The sequence below is a fragment of the Salmo salar genome, chromosome ssa26 (assembly GCF_905237065.1).
Source record: "Salmo salar chromosome ssa26, Ssal_v3.1, whole genome shotgun sequence".
In the NCBI taxonomy this organism is placed as follows: domain Eukaryota; kingdom Metazoa; phylum Chordata; class Actinopteri; order Salmoniformes; family Salmonidae; genus Salmo; species Salmo salar.
Window position 1 is genome coordinate 8,921,316 of NC_059467.1, and position 22,915 is coordinate 8,944,230.

The window sequence follows — 22,915 nt, forward strand, 5'->3', positions numbered from 1 at the left end:
GTAAGTGAGCCCAGTGGCTTGTGTAGGGGTGTGTGTGTGTGTGCGTGCGTGTGGGGCTGTGTGCATGCTTAGATGTGTTCTAGGTACGTTGTGAATTTGCTTGCTGCATGTGTGTACTATCCCTTTCATACTACAACGTTTTTTCCGCCAACTTTACCGTACCGCCAATTTTTTCCGCTTTTTCCTTATAACTGACAGGTATTGCAGGTGTTGTGCCGAAAATCTCCCCTTCGCGTGAACGCGCACGCACTCAATTCTTCATTGCTGCGACTTGCTTGCTAGTTGAGATTTCTGCTCTTCACTCCGTTGTCAGTTTAGCCTACATTTCATTTTAGTAGCAGAAAGCATTTTTTTTATGTGTCCTTTGATCGCGGGGCAGGCACTAGTAATGTCTGAAGTTTTCGGTTTGGCTATTTGTTTTAAGTGTATTAGTCTATAAATAAATCTCTTTGCCAAAATTCGTCATCTCTCCCATATCTTATTGACTAGTAGTTGTTCTGAAATGTTTATTGCTTGCCTACATTTTACTCCCTCTGTTTAATATAACACACATACATTCATTATTAATTTATGTTGCCTATCTTGACGTGAAGTTTGTTCTATAGAAAGTATTTGACTGAAGTGTGCCATAGAAAGTATTTGACTAGTGACAAAATTAAGGAAATTAGAAGGCGGGGGTTCCGAAATTCTCCTCCCCCTTCTAATTTCCTTAATTTTGTGGCTAGAGTCAAATACTTTCTGTGGCACACACTACTGGTTAACCTGAGTTTGAGCTACCAAAAATGATTCTGAAGTGTGCCAGGTGTAACCGATGTGAAATGGCTAGTTAGTTAGCGGTGGTGCGCGCTAATAGCGTTTCAATCGGGTTACGTCACTCGCTCCGAGACCTGAAGTAGTTGTTCCACTTGCTCTGCGGCTTTTGTGGCGTGATGGATATCGATGCTTCGTGGGATGTCAGTTGTTGATGTGTGCAGAGGGTCCCTGGTTCAAGCCCAGGTTGGGGCGAGGAGAGGGACAGCAGCTCTACTGTTACACAGGCCTTGCAGCCCCAAGATAGAATGGAGTGGAAATTTTCGGCAGGCAAGAAAATGGCCTTGCCGAACCCCCCCCCCCCTTCTAATATCCTTAATTTTGTCACTAGTCAAATACTTTCTGTGGCACACATCCGTCAAATACTGTCTATAGAACAAACTTCCCGTCAGGCTAGGCAACCAAAATTAATAATTATGTGTGTTATATTAAACATAGAGGAGGGAGTCATATATAGGCAAGCAATAAACATTTCAGAACAACTACTAGTCGAATAAGACATGGGAGAGATTACGAATTTTGGCAGATTTATTTATAGACTAATACAACACCTGTATCAAAGCCAAAACTTTAATTTCCACCTAATGATCTAGTAATCATTTAAGTAAACTTCTGCCTATGGCTTAAGGCATACTTCCCATCCGGAACAGTTTGTGCATATATTATGAATACATTTTATGATTGTTTTGGTCTTCGGCAAGGGTTTTCCGGCTGTTCGTGCGCACACAATGTTTTCTCGAGGCAAACTGAAGTCGGTAGCCCAAATCTATGCCCATTCGTCGGTGATTGGTCAACAGTAGGGATTATTCACCAAACATTTTAGTTGGATGTACAATTGCGCGACAAAAATCTCCTCGGCCAAAACGTAAAAATGAATGACAGATTTCTTGAGTTATTTTAGATGAATACTGACTATTTTGGCTACGGTGTCTCAAGATAGACAAACAGAACTATTGCTGCTTTTTCTCTCGTTTTTCAAGCAAAGGTATTTTAAGGGAGTATGCGAGCACAGTCGTTAGGCTAGGCGCCAGCCGAATCAAGGCATGCTGACTTTAGTATGAAACGTAGTTTAATGCTGAGGCACGCACTACGCTCTTAAACTCTTGATGGTTGCTAGGCAGCACAAATTAACCATCCTCCTGCCAGTTCTAAACTTTGCCAGGCATGTCACTCTTTTTCGCATACCCTACCACTAAGCATGAAATGTTTTAACCACAACTGGATGGACCCATAAAGAATTACTGTGGGAATAAATATCACTGAATGACGAAAATATTGGAATAAAGTAGGCTATTTCAATTGAAGGCATGTATCATCATGTATTATTATTCCTCCCCTCCTGCTCCGTGGCTCGACGACTCACTACGAGCTCACAGAACAGGGCTCCGGGCAGCCGAGCGGAAATGGAGGATAACTCGCCTTCCTGCGGACCTGGCATCCTTTCACTCCCTCCTCTCTACATTCTCCTCTTCTGTCTCTGCTGCTAAAGCCACTTTCTACCACTCTAAATTCCAAGCATCTGCCTCTAACCCTAGGAAGCTCTTTACTACCTTCTCCTCCCTCCTGAATCCTCCTCCCCCTCCCCCCCTCCTCCCTCTCTGCGGATGACTTCGTCAACCATTTTGAAAAGAAGGTTGACGATATCCGATCCTCGTTTGCTAAGTCAAACGACACCGCTGGTCCTGCTCACACTGCCCTACCCTGTGCTTTGACCTCTTTCTCCCCTCTCTCTCCAGATGAAATCTCGCGTCTTGTGACGGCCGGCCGCCCATCAACCTGCCCACTTGACCCTATCCCCTCCTCTCTTCTCCAGACCATTTCCGGAGACCTTCTCCCCTTCCTCACCTCGCTCATCAACTCATCCTTGACCGCTGGCTACATCCCTTCCGTCTTCAAGAGAGCGAGAGTTGCACCCCTTCTGAAAAAAACCTACACTCGATCCCTCCGATGTCAACAACTACAGACCAGTATCCCTTCTTTCTTTTCTCTCCAAAACTCTTGAACGTGCCGTCCTTGGCCAGATCTCCTGCTATCTCTCTCAGAATGACCTTCTTGATCCTAATCAGTCAGGTTTCAAGACTGGGCATTCAACTGAGACTGCTCTTCTCTGTGTCACGGAGGCTCTCCGCACTGCTAAAGCTAACTCTCTCTCCTCTGCTCTCATCCTTCTAGACCTATCTGCTGCCTTTGATACTGTGAACCATCAGATCCTCCTCTCCACCCTCTCCGAGTTGGGCATCTCCGGCGCGGCCCACGCTTGGATTGCATCCTACCTGACAGGTCGCTCCTACCAGGTGGCGTGGCGAGAATCTGTCTCCGCACCATTCGCTCTCACCACTGGTGTCCCCCAGGGCTCTGTTCTAGGCCCTCTCCTATTCTCGCTATACACTAAGTCACTTGGCTCTGTCATATCCTCACATGGTCTCTCCTATCATTGCTATGCAGACGACACACAATTAATCTTCTCCTTTCCCCCTTCTGATAACCAGGCGGCGTTTCGCATCTCTGCATGTCTGTCAGACATATCAGTGTGGATGACGGATCACCACCTCAAGCTGAACCTCGGCAAGACGGAGCTGCTCTTCCTCCCGGGGAAGGACTGCCCGTTCCATGATCTCGCCATCACGGTTGACAACTCCCTTGTGTCCTCCTCCCAGAGTGCTAAGAACCTTGGCGTGATCCTGGACAACACCCTGTCGTTCTCCACTAACATCAAGGCGGTGACCCGATCCTGTAGGTTCATGCTCTACAACATTCGCAGAGTACGACCCTGCCTCACACAGGAAGCGGCGCAGGTCCTAATCCAGGCACTTGTCATCTCCCGTCTGGATTACTGCAACTCGCTGTTGGCTGGGCTCCCTGCCTGTGCCATTAAACCCCTACAACTCATCCAGAACGCCGCAGCCCGTCTGGTGTTCAACCTTCCGAAGTTCTCTCACGTCACCCCGCTCCTCCGCTCTCTCCACTGGCTTCCAGTTGAAGCTCGCATCCGCTACAAGACCATGGTGATTGCCTACGGAGCTGTGAAGGGAACGGCACCTCCATACCTTCAGGCTCTGATCAGGCCCTACACCCAAACAAGGGCACTGCGTTCATCCACCTCTGGCCTGCTGGCCCCCCTACCTCTTGAGGAAGCACAGTTCCCGCTCAGCCCAGTCAAAACTGTTCGCTGCTCTGGCACCCCAATGGTGGAACAAGCTCCCTCACGACGCCAGGACAGCGGAGTCAATCACCACCTTCCGGAGACACCTGAAACCCCACCTCTTTAAGGAATACCTAGGATAGGATAAAGTAATCCTTCTAACCCCCCCCCTTAAAAGATTTAGATGCACTATTGTAAAGTGGTTGTTCCACTGGATATCATAAGGTGAATGCACCAATTTGTAAGTCGCTCTGGATAAGAGCGTCTGCTAAATGACTTAAATGTAAATGTAATGTAAATGTATCAAATTGTTGCTATTGAAACTCCCGAAGTCATCCAATCATTGTAATACATTTGAAGCCATACCTGCGTGTGGCCAACTAGATTATAATTTCAGCACCGTTTTGATTGACTCCTTTGACTCCTCTTGATAAATGTGAGATGTAGTTTTTCACTGAATCTCCGTTTTCGTATTGGTTAGGCAACAAACAGGCTGGGGAAATGTTATCTAAATTGAGGTGAGTGCTGCTCACGATCATCTTGTCTAGTTGGCTCATCTATTTGAATATTTTGCCAGCATGTTATGTAGTTTAACAAGTGGATTATGTTGCTCTTCACTTGCAGTCGCTTAGTAGCCTAGGTCTACGTTTGCCCAAAAGCCTGAGACGTCATTGACTTGTTTCAATCAATGTGATTTTGTTTCACTGAATCTCTGTCTGTATAGGCTATTTGGTTAATTGGTTTCTGGCTGCCCAAATAAGTGGGGGTTGTATAGCTCATTTATTCGTTTGCCCATCTATCACTGATGAGAATCATTCAGCATGCAATAATGTTGCCTAAATCTAATGTACGCCTTTTATTTTGCTCGATCGCATGTATGCAACTACACAAGCCCGCGGAGGTTGTGAAATATTAACACGAGACTCGCATGCCCTTGAAAATAGGATTGCTATTATTTTCTATCAGTATCATGATGAAGATACGCACAACGTAAGACCCTACGTCTGCATCCTGACAAAGTGGGTAAGAAAGAGATGAAACATGGATTTGAAAAAAGCATGGGTTTGGGCTGTTTCAAAAATATAACTTTTTTTCACCTTCCCGTGACACAAGTTGTGTGGGAAAAATATGATTTATTTTATTCTGTATTCTTACTACAAAATATGTGTCGTTTTAAAAATACATTTTATTTGTCTTATAGTGTTTCTTAGGACCTACCAAAACAAATTAATAATAGATGTATTTTTGATGGTGTATATTCAATGAATTTATTCAAATAAACGCCCATCCACATCTGCATACCACTACCACCACTTGTCACAGGAATGTGTTAAAAATGGGCCTGCTTGGAAGGGGGTCATACAAACATTGTCAATTTTTTCTTAAATCCTGTGTGTGTGTGTGGGGGGGGATCTATGAGTGTGTGTATGTGTGATAGATGGATTATGTCCTGTAATCCTTACACCCTGTCCTTTTAAGGGGATTTTCCCCTCCAATCTCATCTAATTCCTCGGGAGACAATGGCTGCGGGATTAGACTTGCCATCAGCCAACACCTCCCCTAACCCCAGTTTTGTGTCTGTGTCAGTATCACATACACCTTTTCCCCTGTCTCAACACCCATTCATTACAAACGCACTCATTCTCAATCATGTTCGTAATCTGCATGTGCTGATGCGTAAAGAAAGCATTCCTCGACTCTCGAGTGGAGAATATTATTATCCTATAACAGGAGAAATCTGATATGTTAGTGAAGATGGATTAGGCTCATAACATCACTGAGAGATCGGACAGATATGCATACATTGTGATTATGGCGGGTGAAGAGGTTTTCACAGGGGCTGTTAGGTGTGACGAGATCAGCATCAGGCTGGCATCTCTTGACACTGTCCCCGGGCTGAGAATTGTCATGGATGGACAGCAGGTGCCCTCTTACATATCACTATAGTTTATTTAGGGCTGAGACCGATGTTCTGTTTTGATGTTTGTATCACTATAGCTGTAATTAAGATGCGAAAATAGACAATGTGCTCACTTACAAATTACTCTTTAAAAAAAGTTGGGTGCTGGATCCATGTTTGTAAAATCCATTTAGGACAGTACAGGGTTTCCTGCAGTGTGAGTTTGATTGAATGCCACCCAGTGTGGATATAAGTGTGGACTGTGTGGAACTGTGTTTAGATACACACTGCCCGGTATGACTGCAAATCAAATAGAAATGAATTATATGGAGGCTGTGTGTGTGGAGGCTTTGCGGTAGATTTGATGAATTATTAAAGTTCCATTTCCTTTGTCGTTTCACACTTGGAGAGGTAATCTACCGTTGCTCTTCAGAGGGGCATACCGTTGTTTTTCTCTTGGTTTCTTTTACTGGGTTTGCATAGTGTTTAGTATCTGGTAATTGTACTGATCCCCTCTGTGTGGAAAGTCCACATTTTCCCCTGCCTCCTTCCAAAATAAAACCCAATACATTTTTTCATTTTTTTTGTGCAGCTGAAAAACCCAGGCAATGGAAATAGAAAATGTAGTAAAATAAATGAATCTTTGCTTGAAAATGTAGACATTTAAGGTCATATTTTGGCCAATTTGAAGGAATTAACTACATAGTCATATATTTTTTTATCCTCCAACCAACCTGTACTCCAGTCATGATCCAACATTGGGTCTCTGACCCACAGTTTGGGACCACTGATCTACATCCTATTGAGACAGTCCTGCTCTCAATATTCAAGCGTTGATCATTGACATTGATCTAGCATGCTATTGACTGGTCCTCAGCATGAAAGTATTGATGTCACTCCACAACCATTATCATTAGTTCACTTGACAAAATATTAATGTCACGTCCCAGTGGTATAGACTACTCCTCCTCTATTAAAGAGTCCTTGTCTTGGATGTAGGTGGTCTGCTAGCCTATGATGACTACATTAGAATGTAGCCTCACAGTCTTCTCCCCTACTTTAAGACTATTGTATTTCCTGGTCACTTTGTCTGTTTATTGAAGGTGGCTTCGTACGTATAGTGCATTTCACAACCTGCTGAGCCTCAGGGTTTCTCTGTAAACTGTAAAAGCGCCAACTGGCCGACTAAGCCACATGTATAATAGGCTGGTACTCATTCATTCTCTGTGGGTCTGAAATAAAGGCAAGCATACAACAACAAGGTTATAGAGACCGTGAATGATTTATTCTTATGGGAAGTAGGACATTGTATGTGTATAGTATTTACATTAAATGATCCATATTGTTGTCTGAATATGTTTGATGTATTTTTCCCAAATTTACAAGAGGTCCGTTTTCTCCTTCCTACCTGGACCAGCCTCCACTCCTATTTTAATTCATCATTAAATTGTCATAATGTAGTTTATCATTGCTGGTTTTATCTTTAAGATGGGGCTACCAGGCATGGTTCTCTAAGCCTGTAGAAGAGAGATTAGGCTGTAAGCCTGATGGACTGATACGCATATCTACAGGGAACTGTGCTACATTCCTTATGTTGTATGGTCAGCAATATGTGAGGTATATGGAAAAGGATTTTGAATAGGTATATTATACAGTATAGTATTTAATATCAATACAAATGCTATTTTTTCGATGATCCACACAATTACCAAACATCATTAGCAAGCAATAAACAATGATAGACTGCAAGGCATTGAGTTACCCATAAGCCTAACATGTACATGCATCTAAGAACAAACTGAAAGTTCAATATTCTGCTACTGGCATCTTGGCGAGGGGAAAAATATAAGTTCAATCATAATTGACCTTTTTTGTTATTCAAAAGAAATTGCATGTTGGCTTGGAAGACTTCATCACCATGCATTGTTTTGAACCAGATGGTCACAGAGTTGTGGAGCGTGTTATTTTGTTTATAGCATAAGCATATCTAGGGAGAGTTTCTTGCAGCATGGGATTGTAGCTGCACTGTGTGGGTATGTTTGTTCCTGTCGGGGGGATAGAGGTAGAAAACATGACTGTAGTCAAGCGTCTATAGAGCGTAGGTTTGAGTGAGAGAACAACCTTAGAATGTGGAATGAAATGGAGAGATAGGGAGAGGGAGCACTAGCATCTTTCTGGTATGTTAACCAGGTCCTCTTTTGTGTGGGGTTGATGCTCACGTGTTTGTGTGTGTCAGAGAGAGAGAGCGAGGGAGAGGGAGGAACAGTGTGTGGTGCGAGGGAGGATGGGACGCAGGAAGCGGATTGGCTCAGCTCTGTAGTAGGGTGTGGCTATAGGCTGTGAATGACTGCTCCAACCCATCTCACTGTCAGGATTTGAGGACAGTTACCAAGGAGTAGAGGGGGGAGTGCTGAAATAGTGTGAGTGAATGAGAGACAGTAAGCGAGAGAAAGAGAGAGAGGGAGCGTGGAAGGGCGAGCGAGAGGGAGCTGGACGGTTGCTATAACACTGCAGTCTTTTTTTTCTTCCCTCATCCAAGGAAGGTGTCTCTCTCTCTTCTTCTGGAAATGACCCTGGCAGATACTTTACTCTAGTTACCCATCTAGAGGAAGAGGAGAAAACAAACAAAAGGGTGCACAGAAGGGAGGGAGAGAAGAGGAGGAGAGGGAACCTTGCCTGAATGCAATGCTCTACTGGCTGGACTGTGGAACTGATTGACAGAAAGGGAGGGAGACAGAGGTGAAGAAGGAGCGAGGGAGTGAGGCAAGTAGCAGGTAGACCTGCGAAACAGCAGCTGCGGGAAGGGGAACAGAGGAAAAGCAGAAAGGGGGAGTTAGAGAAGAGAGAGAACGAACCAGGACGAATAGGAAAACCAGGCAAGGAAAGTGGTAGAGCGCTCATCTAAAGGAAACCAAAGAATGCTCTCCTCATTTCAGTTACCTATCCTTTTCTCACGTATCTTTTCCTTTCACTCATCCCCACGCATTCACCTCAGTGTTGTCTCTTGGTCTGCACATCTTCTCTCCTTTTAACTTTTCTGAATGTGAGGGAAAGTGGAGCCAAGACAATGGACACTGGTGAACATTCAGAATCAATTCCAACTGGATGTAGTACTAGCGTGCGGTCTTAATGGAGAAGTGGTTCTGGTGTAAAAGAGACTGATTGGCTAAAACACTGTTGTTGTTGTCAACAGTGTCTGTTTTCTCTGCCAGAGCGCACCTGCTCAGGAATTTCTAATGGCACCAGGTGTGACGTATCACTCAGCCAACCGACCACATTAGAGCAGTTCGGGAAGTGCCAAGCGCTCTTGCAATTATGTGTGTCGGATTCACCTGAGATTAGCAGGAATTGGAAAAACTAGAGCTTATATTTTCAAGTGATAGACAAGTGTAGTTGTGGGATTCAGGAAAGGAACATATAACGAACAGGTGTTGTAGGATTAAGCAAAGGGAAACTGGAATATACAGGTGTTGTAGGATTAAGCAAACATTAAAACGGGAATATACAGGTGTAGGATTACGAATGAAGGCAATCTGAATAACCACAGATGACAAGATATCGTCCACAGACGAATTTGAGGTGATGTGTTTTAATCTTAGCTGGTCTATCACTGCAGGGGCACAGTTGGACTACATGCCTAATCACACTTCAGTTTCTGTGGTGAAAACACTGTAGGCTGGTTTGCTTAGAAACTATTTGGAACAGTTGCTCTTCCACATTACTGGCACCACAACTATGCACATTTGTCACCTGAGGACACGTTATTTGGACTTTGTGTCTGTTTAGGTTTTAAGTGACTTTTGAGGCTCTTGGGGGTGTTGAAATAAAACTTTGGCTGTTGCTAGCGTCTCACCTCTGGTTGGTCCATGAGGCGCTCGAGCACGGACGAGACGCCGTACCGGCGCAGTCCCTCACTGGACAGCAAGCCCGAGACGCCACCCTTCACCTCGGGCTTCCACAGCTACAGTGGCGAGTACGAGTATAAACGTCCGCCCTTTGCATTCGGCTTCCACACGGCGCCGGGTCCGCAGGCGGCTAAAGGCCGCTACCCCACCTCGCAGGGGAAGAAGTATGTGGTGTTTTACCTGGACCTCTCCTTCATCTTCCTCCTAGAGCTGCGGCGCTGCAGGATGGCTGAGGGCTGCATGAGGAGCCTACGCTACGGTATGGTCTTCTTCAACCTCCTCTTCTGGGTGAGTCCAGCTTTTTGGTATTTGGAGTGTGTGTGTGTGTGTGGTGGGGGTGTTTGAGATGTGGCAAGTCTTGGTGAGTCCAGTGTCTGTCTGTCTCTGTCTGTCTGTCTCTGTCTGTCTGTCTCTGTCTGTCTGTCTGTCTGTGTCTGGGTGTTTATATGAGTGATTATGTGGGTGTGATTCATTAAGTTTAGTTTCTGTATTTCTATGTGGGTATATTTCTGCCTGTTTGTGTTCAGCCTATGCATGCGCAAACCTGTTTGTATCGCGGCTATCACTTTATTGAAATAGTCACACTCTTAATTCATTATCATTATCACATCCATCTTACTCTTTTGCAAAAGTGGCTGCTGTCAATTCGGTCCGTCAACTACACAATCCTATCTTTTTACACTTGGGGGCTCTTGACTGTGTCTGTTTGATTGTGTCAGTCTCAATGCGATAGTATCTGTCCCCTCACCACTCTTTTGACGCCTGCACGGCTTGTCAAACGTGACCGTTAAGCTTTAAATTCACAGATGTCTATCTATACTCACCCTTCATGACCTTCCTTTATCCTTTTCTCTGCATGCTCTGGGAATTTGGTTCTCTACAGCGTCCTGATTCTATGGTCCCCTTTGACTAATTGAACGCGCCTGTCCTCTTTTGTAATAAAATGAGGTCTTGTACATTGGAAAGCAATCACTGCGAAGGCCCACTCCTTCCTGGGAGCCAGTGACCTCCAGACCCTTTTTTTAATCAGCTATTACCTGCTGCCAGAGAGGGGTCAATGTATTTGTCATTAGCAGGTGTGTGTGTGTGTGTGTGTGTGTGTGTGTGTGTGTGTGTGTGTGTGTGTGTGTGTGTGTGTGTGTGTGTGTGTGTGTGTGTGTGTGTGTGTGTGTGTGTGTGTGTGTGTGTGTGTGTGTGTGGGGGGGGTGTCACGGGCAATACATCCTTGCAAACAAAATGATCACTTACATGTGAGAGAGGTCTTGTCATGGGGTATGCTTTTTACCTCTTCAGACAGCGTTAAGATATTTATGCTTCTAATAAGATGAAACAGGCAGAGCTCTTCAATTGGAAATAGTTGCCCGTTTAAAAGTCTGGAGCTAAATGACAGGGATGTTTGGTGTATCCTCTGTCTAGCCACGCACCCCATGAGCATGGCACTTAATTTGATCTGCTCCTGTTAGTTGCCCTGCATAAGAACATCTGCTAAATTACCTAAATGTAAACATATTGTGCCATCATCAATACAGCTAATCATCCCTTAGCCTGTTATATTTTATGTTGTAGGCCCATTTATTTTCTGAAATTGACTGAAGAGGATGGTCCTCCCCTTCCTCCTCTGAGGAGCCTTCACAGATGCCTATCCATGTGGTAGGCCCACCATTTTGTTAAACAGACCGTTGCATTTGGCTTTTTTTAGTCCGGATTCCTGTAACTAACCAATTTGGCTATTTAAGCTATGATCAGCTTGTCAAAAATGTACAGATACAAACTTGAAACCACTGATCATGACAATGGGATGAAACTCCTGGACAGCACTTGTGATTGTCCATTCCGTATTGACCATTTTACTTTGACCTGTCCTGTTTTTGGGAAATGTTGTTTGCTAACATGACAGCGCAATCTTTATTTGATTGGGTGTCATTTAGGTTTGGCTATTTGATTGGAGAAACCCGCATGTAAAAAGTGTCCATCTTACATTGTCATAGATTTTATGTCCAGCCTGTAGGCTACAGAAAACTCACTTATCCTATATCTGCTACATGATTTATTATAAACTCAGCAAAAAAATTTATGTCCTCTCACTGTCAACTGTGTTTATTTTCAGCAAACTTAACATGTGTAAATATTTGTATGAACATAACAAGATTCAACAACAAACATAAACTGAACAAGTTCCACAGACATGTGACTAACAGAAATTGAATAATGTGTCCCTGAACAAAGGGGGGGGGGGTCAAAATCAAAAGTAAGTCAGTATCTGGTGTGGCCACCAGCTGCATTAAGTATTGCAGTGCATCTCCTTCTCATGGACTGCACCAGATTTGCCAGTTCTTGCTGTGAGATGTTACCCCACTCTTCCACCAAGGCACCTGCAAGTTCCCGGACATTTCTGGGGGGAATGGCCCTAGCCCTCACCCTCCGATCCAACAGGTCCCAGATGTGCTCAATGGGATTGAGATCCGGGCTCTTCGCTGGCCATGGCAGAACACTGACATTCCTGTCTTGCAGGAAATCACGCACAGAACGAGCAGTATGGCTGGTGGCATTTTCATGCTGGAGGGTCATGTCAGGATGAGCCTGCAGGAAGGGTACCACATGAGGGAAGAGGATGTCTTCCCTGTAACGCACAGCATTGAGATTGCCTGCAATGACGAGTTCAGTCCGATGATGCTGTGACACACCGCCCCAGACCATGACGGACCCTCCACCTCCAAATCGATCCCGCTCCAGAGTACAGGCCTCGGTGTAACGCTCATTCCTTCGACGATAAACGTGAATCCGACCATCACCCCTGGTGAGACAAAACCGCAACTCGTCAGTGAAGAGCACTTTTTGACAGTTCTGTCTGGTCCAGCGATGGTGGGTTTGTGCCCATAGGCGACATTGTTGCCATTGATGTCTGGTGAGGACCTGCCTTACAACAGGCCTACAAGCCCTCATTCCAGCCTTTCTCAGCCTATTGCAGACAGTCTGAGCACCGATGGAGGGATTATGTGTTCCTGGTATAACTCGGGCAGTTGTTGTTGCCATCCTGTACCTGTCCCGCAGGTGTGATGTTCGGGTGTACCGATCCTGTGCAGGTGTTGTTACACGTGGTCTGCCACTGCAGCTATCCGTCCTGTCTCCCTGTAGCACTGTCTTAGGCGTCTCACAGTACAGACATTGCAATTTATTGCCCTGGCCACATCTGCAGTCCTCATGCCTCCTTGCAGCATGCCTAAGACACGTTCACACAGATGAGCAGGGACCCTGGGCATCTTTCTTTTGGTGTTTTTCAGAGTCAATAGAAAGGCCTCTTTAGTGTCCTAAATTTTCATAACTGTGACCTTAATTGCCTACCGTCTGTAAGCTGTTAGTGTCTTAATGACCGTTCCACAGGTACATATTCATTAATTGTTTATGGTTCATTGAACAAGCATGGGAAACAGTGTTTAAACCCTTTACAATGAAGATCTGTGAAGTCATTTGGATTTTTACGAATTATCTTTGAAAGACAGGGTCCTGAAAAAGGGACGTTTCTTTTTTTGCTGAGTTCAGACATTTTTTTTGCGGAACATTGGTGGAGCGCCGCAGCGATTCATCTCTCCAACAGCACCCTGGAGAGGCGCGCTGGGAATGGACAAGCTAAGTATTTTGCACCCCTGCCTTTGACAAAGTGGGCACTGCTTATCACAGGGCAGCATCAGTGCTCACCTAAAAAGTCAATTTGCCACTGGTTGAGAGAAATTGTCATTGTTTTGGGGGAAAATTATGTGAGGTTTTATGTGTTGTTGGAGGTGCATTTTGGTCAGTTTAGCTCAGAAAATGCCCCCCTCGTCATTCTGCTACCATAGGCAGATTGACAGGATAGGCAGTAGGACAGGATAACATAACGCCAATGACTGGGAATAGAGAAGAGTGTCTGAACAGAAGACATTCAACTTTAGAAACTGATTGGTCCAGCAGGCTGTCAAGCGGCAGGAAGATAAAAGATCATATACAAAGACCCAGATTTCAAAGTTGACACACCAGACCTACCTCCCAACATCGCCCCAGTTGAAAAACCAACCAAGGAGGAGCTGGTGGCAAAACTTTTCAGCCTAACTTTGCAACTAACTTTAGCTAGCCGAATGATGGCAGTGTGATGTTGTGGAACGCCATCAGTAACATGTCATGCAATCATTGGTGGCTGCGTGCAGTGTGACTGCTATTTTTTACTCCACCTGGAACAGCACCATTCTCTACCTCACGGGTGTATTCATTCCGGTATCTCATAGGCATAGAAACCAGAATGAATAAAACAAGCTTGGAACCTCAAACTCTGGCAATTCGACTGGTAAACTCATAGGCACATTTGCAGTGGCTGCTTGGTGTTGTCATCAAATTTGATTTGTCACATGCTTCGTAAACAACAGGTGGAGACTAACAGTGAAATTCTTACTTACAGGCTCTTTCCAAAAATGCAGAGAGAGAAAATAGAGAAATAATAGAAAAGTAATAACACATTAATAATAATAATAATAATAATACACAATGAGTGACAATAACTTGGCTATATACAAGGGGTACCAGTATCGAGTCGATGTACAGGGGTTTGAGGTAATTAAGGTATATACAGTTGAAGTCGGAAGTTTACATACACCTTAGCCAAATATATTTAAACTCAGTTTCACAATTCCTGACATTTAATCATAGTAAAAATTCCCTGTCTTAGGTCAGTTAGGATCACCACTTTATTTTAAGAATGTGAAATGGCAGAATAATAGTATAGAATAGTAGAGAATTTCAACTTTTATTTCATTCATCACATTCCCAGTGAGTCAGAAGTTTACATACACTCAATTTGTATTTGGTAGCATTGCCTTTAAATTGTTTAACTTGGGTCAAAAGTTTTGGGTAGCCTTCCACAAGCTTCCCACAATAAGTTGGGTGAATTTTGGCCCATTCCTCCTGACAGAGCTGGTGTAATTGAGTCAGGTTTGTAGGCCTCCTTGCTCACTCACTCTTTTTCAGTCCTACCCACAAATTTTCTAAAGGATTGAGGTCAGGGCTTTGTGATGGCTACTCCAATACCTTGACTTTTGTCCTTAAGCCATTTTGCCACAACTTTGGAAGTATGCTTGGGGTCATTTGGAAGACCCATTTGCAACCAAGCTTTAACTTCCTAACTGATGTCTTGAGATGTTGCTTCAATATATCCACATAATTTTCCTCCTCTTGATGCCATCCATTTTGTGAAGTGCACCAGTCCCTCCTGCAGCAAAGCACCCCGACAACATGATGCTGCCACCCCCGTGCTTCACAGTTGGGATGGTGTTCTTTGGCTTGCAAGCCTCCCCCTTTTTCCTCCAAACATAACGATGGTCAAACAGTTCTATTTTTGTTTCATCAGACCAGAGGACATTTCTCCAAAAAGTACGATCTTTGTCCCCATGTGCAGTTGCAAACCGTAGTCTGGCTTTTTTTATGGCGGTTTTGGAGCAGTGGCTTCTTCCTTGCTGAGCAGACATTCAGGTTATATCGATATAGGACTCGTTTTTACTGTGGATTTAGATACTGTCGTACCTGTTACCTCCAGCATCTTCACAAGGTCCTTTGCCGTTGATTTGCACTTTTTGCACCAAAGTACGTTCATCTCTAGGAGACAGAATGCGTCTCCTTCCTGAGCGGTATGACAGCTATGTGGTCCCATGGTGTTTATACTTGCGTACTATTGTTTGTACAGATGAATGTGGTACCTTCAGGCGTTTTGAAATTGCTCCCAAGGATGAACCAGACTTGTGGAGGTCTACATTTTCTTTCTGAGGTCTTGGCTGATTTCTTGTAGGTGTTCATTTTGTCCAGTTGGGAAAGGTAAGTGTGGAGTGCGATTGCGTCATCTGTGGATCTGTTGGGGCGGTATGAGAAGTGGAGTGGGTCTAGGGTATCCGGGAGGATGCTGTTGATGTGAGCCATGACCAGCCTTTCAAAGCACTTCATAGCTACAGACAGGAGTGCTACGGGGCGGTTATCATTTAGGCAGGTTACCTTCGCTTCCTTGGGCACAGGGACTATGCTGGTCTGCTTAAAACATGTAGGTATTAGAGACTCGGTCAGGGACAGGTTGAAAATGTCAGTGAAGACACTTGCCAGTTGGTCCGCGCATGCTTTGAGTACACGTCCTGGTAATCCGTCTGGCCCCGCAGCTTTGTGAATGTTGACCTATTTAAAGGTCTTGCTCTCATCAGCTACCGAGAGCGTTATCACACAGTCGTCCAGAACAGCTGGTGTTCTCATGCATGCTTCAGTGTTGTTTGCCTTGACGCGAGCGTAAAAGGCATTTAGATCGTCTGGTAAGCTCGCGTCACTGGGCATCTAGGTTTCCCTTTGTAATCTAATAGTTTTCAAGCCCTGCCACATCTGACAAGCGTCAGAGCCGGAGTAGTAAGATTCATTCTTAAACCTGTATTACCTCTTTGCTGGTTTGATGGTTCGTCTGAGGGCATAGCGGGATTTCTTATAAGCGTCCGGATTAGTGTCCTGCTCCTTGAAAGCAGCAAGCTCTAGCCTTTAGCTTGATGCGGATGTTGCCTGTAATCCATGGCTTCTGTCTTGGATATGTACATACGGTCACTGGAAGGCAAAGTGTTCCTAATTTGAACCATTTCATGTGTCTGAAAGAAATACTCTGCCTACCCGGCAGGCCCAGAGAGCAAATCAAGTGCTCCTACAGGCCTGCCGCTGGCCAATCAGATAACTGTGCAGACATGAGCTTTCTTGAGCCATAGACTGCAAAAAGAAGTCTCAAACGCACAGCAAAGTTGATACTGTATAATTTCTGAACTTTTAAAACCATGACTAGCGAGAGCGGCTGTTTTATGTGTAAGTTCATGTTTAAGTTGTTATTCAGCACTGTCAACACTTTGTTCAATACCTTTTTATAAGCTGTAAAATGCGTGTTCTCCCTACTTCCACACGCTACAACCAGCACTGCAGTGGCAATGACTGAGTATAGCAAAGTGTTCCGATAAGCTTGCGTTGTTTATTAGCGGCTTGTGTCTTTTTTAATATCAAGGAATGTTTCACTTTTCTCTGGCCGTAGGAGTAACATGAATTGGTGCATGAGGCATAAATAATGCAGTGAGACTTGAGTTTTGGAATCAGCTGGAAGACTGTGTCCCTTTGTAAAAAAAATATTATGCTCACTTAGCTGTGCCTCACAAGTAATGAAATAAATGAACTATCATCAGTGTGATCATATATCCCATTGAAAAATATATATAATTTCAAAATGGTCTGAGAAGAACAACATTGGCAGGCAAATTCAAGCATAGACAAAATGCAGTGATAATGTATTGGGCCTATAGCCTACTGCACAAACCTCATTGCTACAGAAATGTTTTAATTGGTTAATGTTGCATAGGCTTACATTTTTTAAAGTCATGTTTTTAAGAAATCTGAGCGGTAGATCTCTGCTTGCATTTTGACTCAAAGTGATCTTGACTCAAGATGTTTTTTGCTCCTTCGGTCTCCCATCGATGTTTTTAACCAAGCCCAGCCTTGCTTAGGCTTGATATTTCTCACTGACTATTACCAATGTGCTATTGTGAGAATTATTGTTGAAATCTCCATTAATAAGTTCACTGTTGCTATCAGTCATTCCAAACTGTAGGTTCAACAGAGCAAATTAAATGTAACCATACTTTATCAATCATATATCATCAATGATGGATTATATAGCATTTGGAAAGTCATCAACAGATATTGTTTAGATTCAGAGGTGAGGACAGAGGAACAGATTTGGTATGCTAGCTTACTGTCTAGACACGATTCTACTGTCAGAATGCCAGGTAAATGGGCAAAATATGGGTGAAAATAATGCAAAGATGAAAGAGAATGGGGTATAATGGAATGGATTCAGACCATCCCAGGAGATGACAGAAAAGCTTAATCTAGGTATTGCAAATCAGAAAGGTGTGGTGGGCTCACATATCTTATTTGTCATGCACAAACGGAGTAACACGAGAAATGCTGCTCCGTTTTCTAATGCAAGAAAAAAAATTGACACAGGCACTACATTTGCAAGAGGGAATAACCAACTTTGCAACTGAAGATCACCTGGGATGTGTTGTTGAAGTCATTGCAAAGAAAGTAATCAATATCCACAGAACAAAATGCACAGAGCTTATGAATGCAGTTACAGTGCATTCGGAAAGTATTCAGAACTCTTGACTTTTTCCACATTTTGTTACGTTTTTTTCCCCTCAATCTACACACAATACCCCATAATGACAAAGCAAAAACAGGTTTTTATAACTTTTGGAAATGTATTACCTTATTTACATAATTATTCAGACTGTTTGCTATGAGACTCGAAATTGAGCTCAGGTGCATCCTGTTCCCATAAGATTCCATCCATAAGATGTATCTACAACTTGATTGGAGTCCACCTGTGGTAAATTCAATTGATTGGACATGATTTGGAAAGGCACGCACCTGTCTATATTAGGGATGCACACTATAATCGGTGAACATATCGGAATCGGCCGATATTAGCTAAAAATGCCAACATCGGTATCGGCCCAATGTCTAGTTTAACGCTGATGTTAAACTTATGTCAAAGCTACCGTGCATACAGTTGAAGTCGGAGGTTTACATACACTTAGGTTGGAGTCATTAAAACTCGTTTTTCAACCAGTCCACAAATTTCTTGTTAACAAACTATAGTTTTGGCAAGTCGGCTAGGACATCTACTTTGTGCGTGACACAAGTAATTTTTCCAACAATTGTTTACAGACAGATTATTTCACTTATAATTCACTGTATCACAATTCCGGTGGGTCAGAAGTTTACATACACAAAGTTGACTGTGCCTTTAAACAGCTTGGAAAATTCCAGAAAATTATGTCATGGCTTTAGAAGCTTCTGATAGGCTAATTGACATCATTTGAGTCAATTGGAGGTGTACCTGTGGATGTATTTCAAAATCAGTGACTCTTTGCCTGTCATCATGGGAAAATTAAAAGAAATAAGCCAAGACCTCAGAAAAAAATGGTAGACCTCCACAAGTTTGGTTCATCCTTGGGAGCAATTTCCAAACGCCTTAAGGACAACAAAGTCAAGGTATTGGAGTAGCCATCAAAGCCCTGACCTCAATCCCATAGAACATTTGTGGGCAGAACTGAAAAAGCGTGTGCGAGCAAACCTGACTCAATTACACCAGCTCTGTCAGGAGGAATGGGCCAAAATTCACCCAACTTATTGTGGGAAGTTTGTGGAAGGCTACCTGAAACGTTTGACCCAAGTTAAACAATTTAAAGGCAATGCTACCAAATACTAATTGAGTGTATGTAAACTTCTGGCCCACTGGGAATGTGATGAAAGAAATAAAAGCTGAAATAAATCATTCTCTCTACTGCCATTATTCTGCCATTTTACATTCTTAAAATAAAGTGGTGATCCTAACTGACCTAAGACAGCGAGTTTTTACTATGATTAAATGTCAGGTTTTGTGAAAAACTGAGTTTAAATGTATTTGGCTAAGGTGTATGTAAACTTCCGACTTCAAGTATACCTACATAATGTAGGTAACGCCTAGTAACGCCACGTAAAATTTTGCGCTACACGTGCAACACAGCATTCCTAACCTAGCCCACACAATGTCTGCTGTGTGGATCGAACAGTCAACAAGTCGTGCAGTCATTTGAAAGAGTAAGACATTTTCAGCGAGACAACTCAAAGGCAAAATCCATTAAAGCCAACATACAGTTTCTTAGAAAAGTGTTCACCCCCTTGGCGTTTTTCCTATTTTGTTGCATTACAACCTGTGTTTTCCAACAGCATGGCTTAGATCAACATGGCAGGTGTTGCCTTTGTTTATAAAAGTTTTTCTCTATGTCGAAATAAACATGTCTCCAACCCCCATATCACACACACACAAACTGAAATGTGTACATTGTACAATCAATTAGTGAGAGAGCATCAAATATCACATTCATTTGTATATCCACTGTAGCCTGCTATATATGAATCGCGGTAAAGTTGGTCCTGTTTAAGGCATGTCTTTGGTCACGCTTGCGTGAGTCAAACAAAAAAAAACGAATGATTGGTTGACTATAGAGCATCCCACAATGCAGGCGATGGCTGTAGGATGAAGTTGTAGGTGGTGGGCCGACGCTTCGTATCTGCTTTAGTTTGATATGATCGGAAGGAGCTGGTTTTTACATATTGTGTACATTTATTTCTTCTAAACTCATTTCTGTTAGGAAATGTCAATTCTTGCAAATGTTTTAAATACTTAATTTTATGTTCGCAAGATAATCTTCTAAGAAAACCAATAATCCTCATGTCTCTCATCTGTTAAAAAGTAATTGGAGTTTTTACCCTTGTAGGATGTCCAGAATTAGGCAGTGGTGTAAAGGACCTAAGTAAAAATACCTTAGTCTGTTTTTTTTTTTATCTGTACTTTACTATTTATATTTTTAACAACTTTTTCATTCCTAAAGAAATAATGTACTTTTTACTCCATACATTTTCCCTGACACCCAAAAGTAATCATTACGTTTTTACAGGAAAAGGGTCCAATTCACACACTTAAAGAGAACATTCCTGGTCAGCTCTACTGCGTCTAACTCACTAAACACAAATGCTTAGTTTGTATCCATAAATAAAATGCTGTCTGGTTTGCTTAATATAAGGAATTTCAAATGATTTATACTTTTACTTTTGATGCCTAAGTATATTTTAGCTATTCCATTTACTTTTGATACTTAAGTAAATTTAAAATCAAAGACTAATAGACTTTTACTCAAGTAGTATTTTACTGGGTGACTTTTACTTTTGTGATTTTCTATTATGGTGTCTTTACTTTTACTTTTTTAAAGTACCTTTTCCACCACTGGAATTAGGGTCACTAAATCAATGGAGGCCAGAGAAAAAAAAGTGTTCAAAACTCTGAAAAAGGTAATTGTGTAAACTAGGCTGGATTCTGTGCAAGAATGAAGGCTAGTAGTGGAGATCTGCACGGGACTGATTTATTCATCCTGTTCCCGACTTCACTGCAGCTTTCATACTGCACCTGCCCACACCCTCTGGCTTTCTGTTGACAGTCCCACAATGTTATTTTAGGTATATGTGACGCAGCTCACTTGTCAGCCATGGTTGCAGCAATTTTGCACCCTGTAGGCAATATCAAAATGGGCAAAAATAACCTAAGAATTAGGTTAAATTACCAGAGATTCTCACGTGGCCCATTTTATTAGGCTATCGGTAATACTGGGCTATATCAGCCAATAGGCTAGACCAGTGGTTCTCAATCCTGGTCCTGGGGACGCAAAGGGGTTCACATTTTTGTTTTTGCCCTAGCACTACACACCCGAATCAAATCAACAACTCCTCATCAGGCTTTGATGATTTGAATCAGGTGTGTAGTGCTAGGGCAAAAACAAATGTGCACCCCTTTGGGTCCCCAGGACCAGGATTGAGAACCACTGGTCTAGCCTATTGGCTGATATAGCCCAGTATTACCGATAGCCTAATAAAATGGGCTGGGCTAGCCACTGGGCTAGACGTAGTTTGAAGAGAGTATGGAGAGACTTGCACTTTCTCTTGAGCTACATTTTAGCCTACCTTTTAGGAGTGGGGAGATTTTCAGGCGAGACCAATATGATTGATCAATATTTATTTCTAGGCAATGTAGAAAACTTTAGCCTAATCATATTTACGAAGTACATTTTGTTGGAAAGATAACTGCCCCATGCTTCTCCGCCCATGCATAGGCTAGCCACCTCATTTTTGAATGTTGCTATGGGCACAGCCAAACAACAGAAATTATGGATTTGACTTTCACTTTACTTTCCTACTGCAGCAGCAGGTGACAAACTTGGCTGAGTATAAAAAAGATCAAGTGTAATATTCATATGTGTAAACATACTGAATTGTAATTGGATGCATTTTACCGCCTTATCATACTGTGCTATGATTGGTTAATACCACCCAGGTGGTGAGGTCATGGTCAGTTGATCATGGTATGAGACACGTGAACATGCCAGTTATAGCTAGCTAATAAAGCGCTACGTTAAGAAATATCCTGTCGTACTGCATTTTATTATTTTGTACAAATCGTAAGAAACAAGACATGGTGTCAAAGTAAAAGGACTAAAAGATGGATTTTGCTGGAGTTCCTTCACCTCGAATGGACTGGGAGTCTAGAAACTTACCCGATGCATGGAGTAAGTACAACAGCATGTGGAGCGAATGTTCACGGGTCCTCTGAAAGAAGGAGGAAAAGTGCAGCTGCCTTCTCTGGATTGGTGAAAAGGGGAGAGATATTTACAACACATGGACACTTCCCGAGGCTGAATCAAAACATACTACGATCGTTTTGAAGCATATGTTGTGACGAATACCGATTAGGATTTTTGCTAGGTGTAAATTCCATGAGAAAGTACAGGGAGCTAGCGAATCGTTTGAACAGTTTGTGACTGGGCTGCGTCTGCTTGTGAAAGACTGTGATTAAGTAAACAAGGATGAGATGGTCAGGGACGGTATTGTATTTGGAATACACTCACCGCTAGTGAGAAAGAAACTTTTGAATGTTGGGTCTGAGCTAACGCTGGACAAAGCTATCAACATAACCAGATCTCACCAGCTAGCATAGGTTCAGATGAAAACCATTTTGGGTGTCAGCACGAGCGCATCACGTGAACAAGCAGTGCACGCAGACATCAAAGCACACCTCCGGTGCCCAGAGAGCCGCTTCAGAACAGAGAGACATAACTCCAAAACAGAGCGACACACTAAAAACGTGGATACAAAGTGCATGGCGAACAGGGAAGTTGCCCAGCTAAAGGGAAATAGTGGACTAAATGTGGAAAATGGAATCACTTTGCAAGTGTGCAGAGCTTACTGTGGAAAAACAGTACACACAGTGAGTGAAGATGAAATGTCAAAGAGTCAAATGCTGATAAACTGTTTATTGATTCAGTGACACAGAAATATCAGAGACAGAGCAAGCCTTTGCTGACATTGAGATAGGGACAAGACACAGAGCTGAAGTTCAAACTAGACACTGGTGCACAAGTAAACATTATTCCTCTGAATAAGTACCGCAGCTTGACATCTGAGTGCGAGCTACAGCCCACCATGCGCAGACTGACTGGTTATGGTGGTAAACAGCTCCCAGTAAAAGGCACATGC

At 43.1% G+C, this 22,915-nt stretch overlaps 1 protein-coding gene across 2 annotated transcripts in view; it reads left to right on the forward strand.

Moving 5' to 3' along the window:
• LOC106587084 (tetraspanin-4) overlaps window positions 1-22,915 on the forward strand; it is a 109,408-nt gene that overhangs the window by 10,623 nt on the left and 75,870 nt on the right. For both annotated transcript variants that reach the window (XM_014175024.2, XM_045708307.1), the window contains exon 2: window positions 9,966-10,045. In XM_014175024.2, the coding sequence (XP_014030499.1) occupies window positions 9,983-10,045 (63 nt within the window). In that variant the 5' untranslated portion in view covers window positions 9,966-9,982. The remainder of the gene's footprint in view (window positions 1-9,965; window positions 10,046-22,915) is intronic.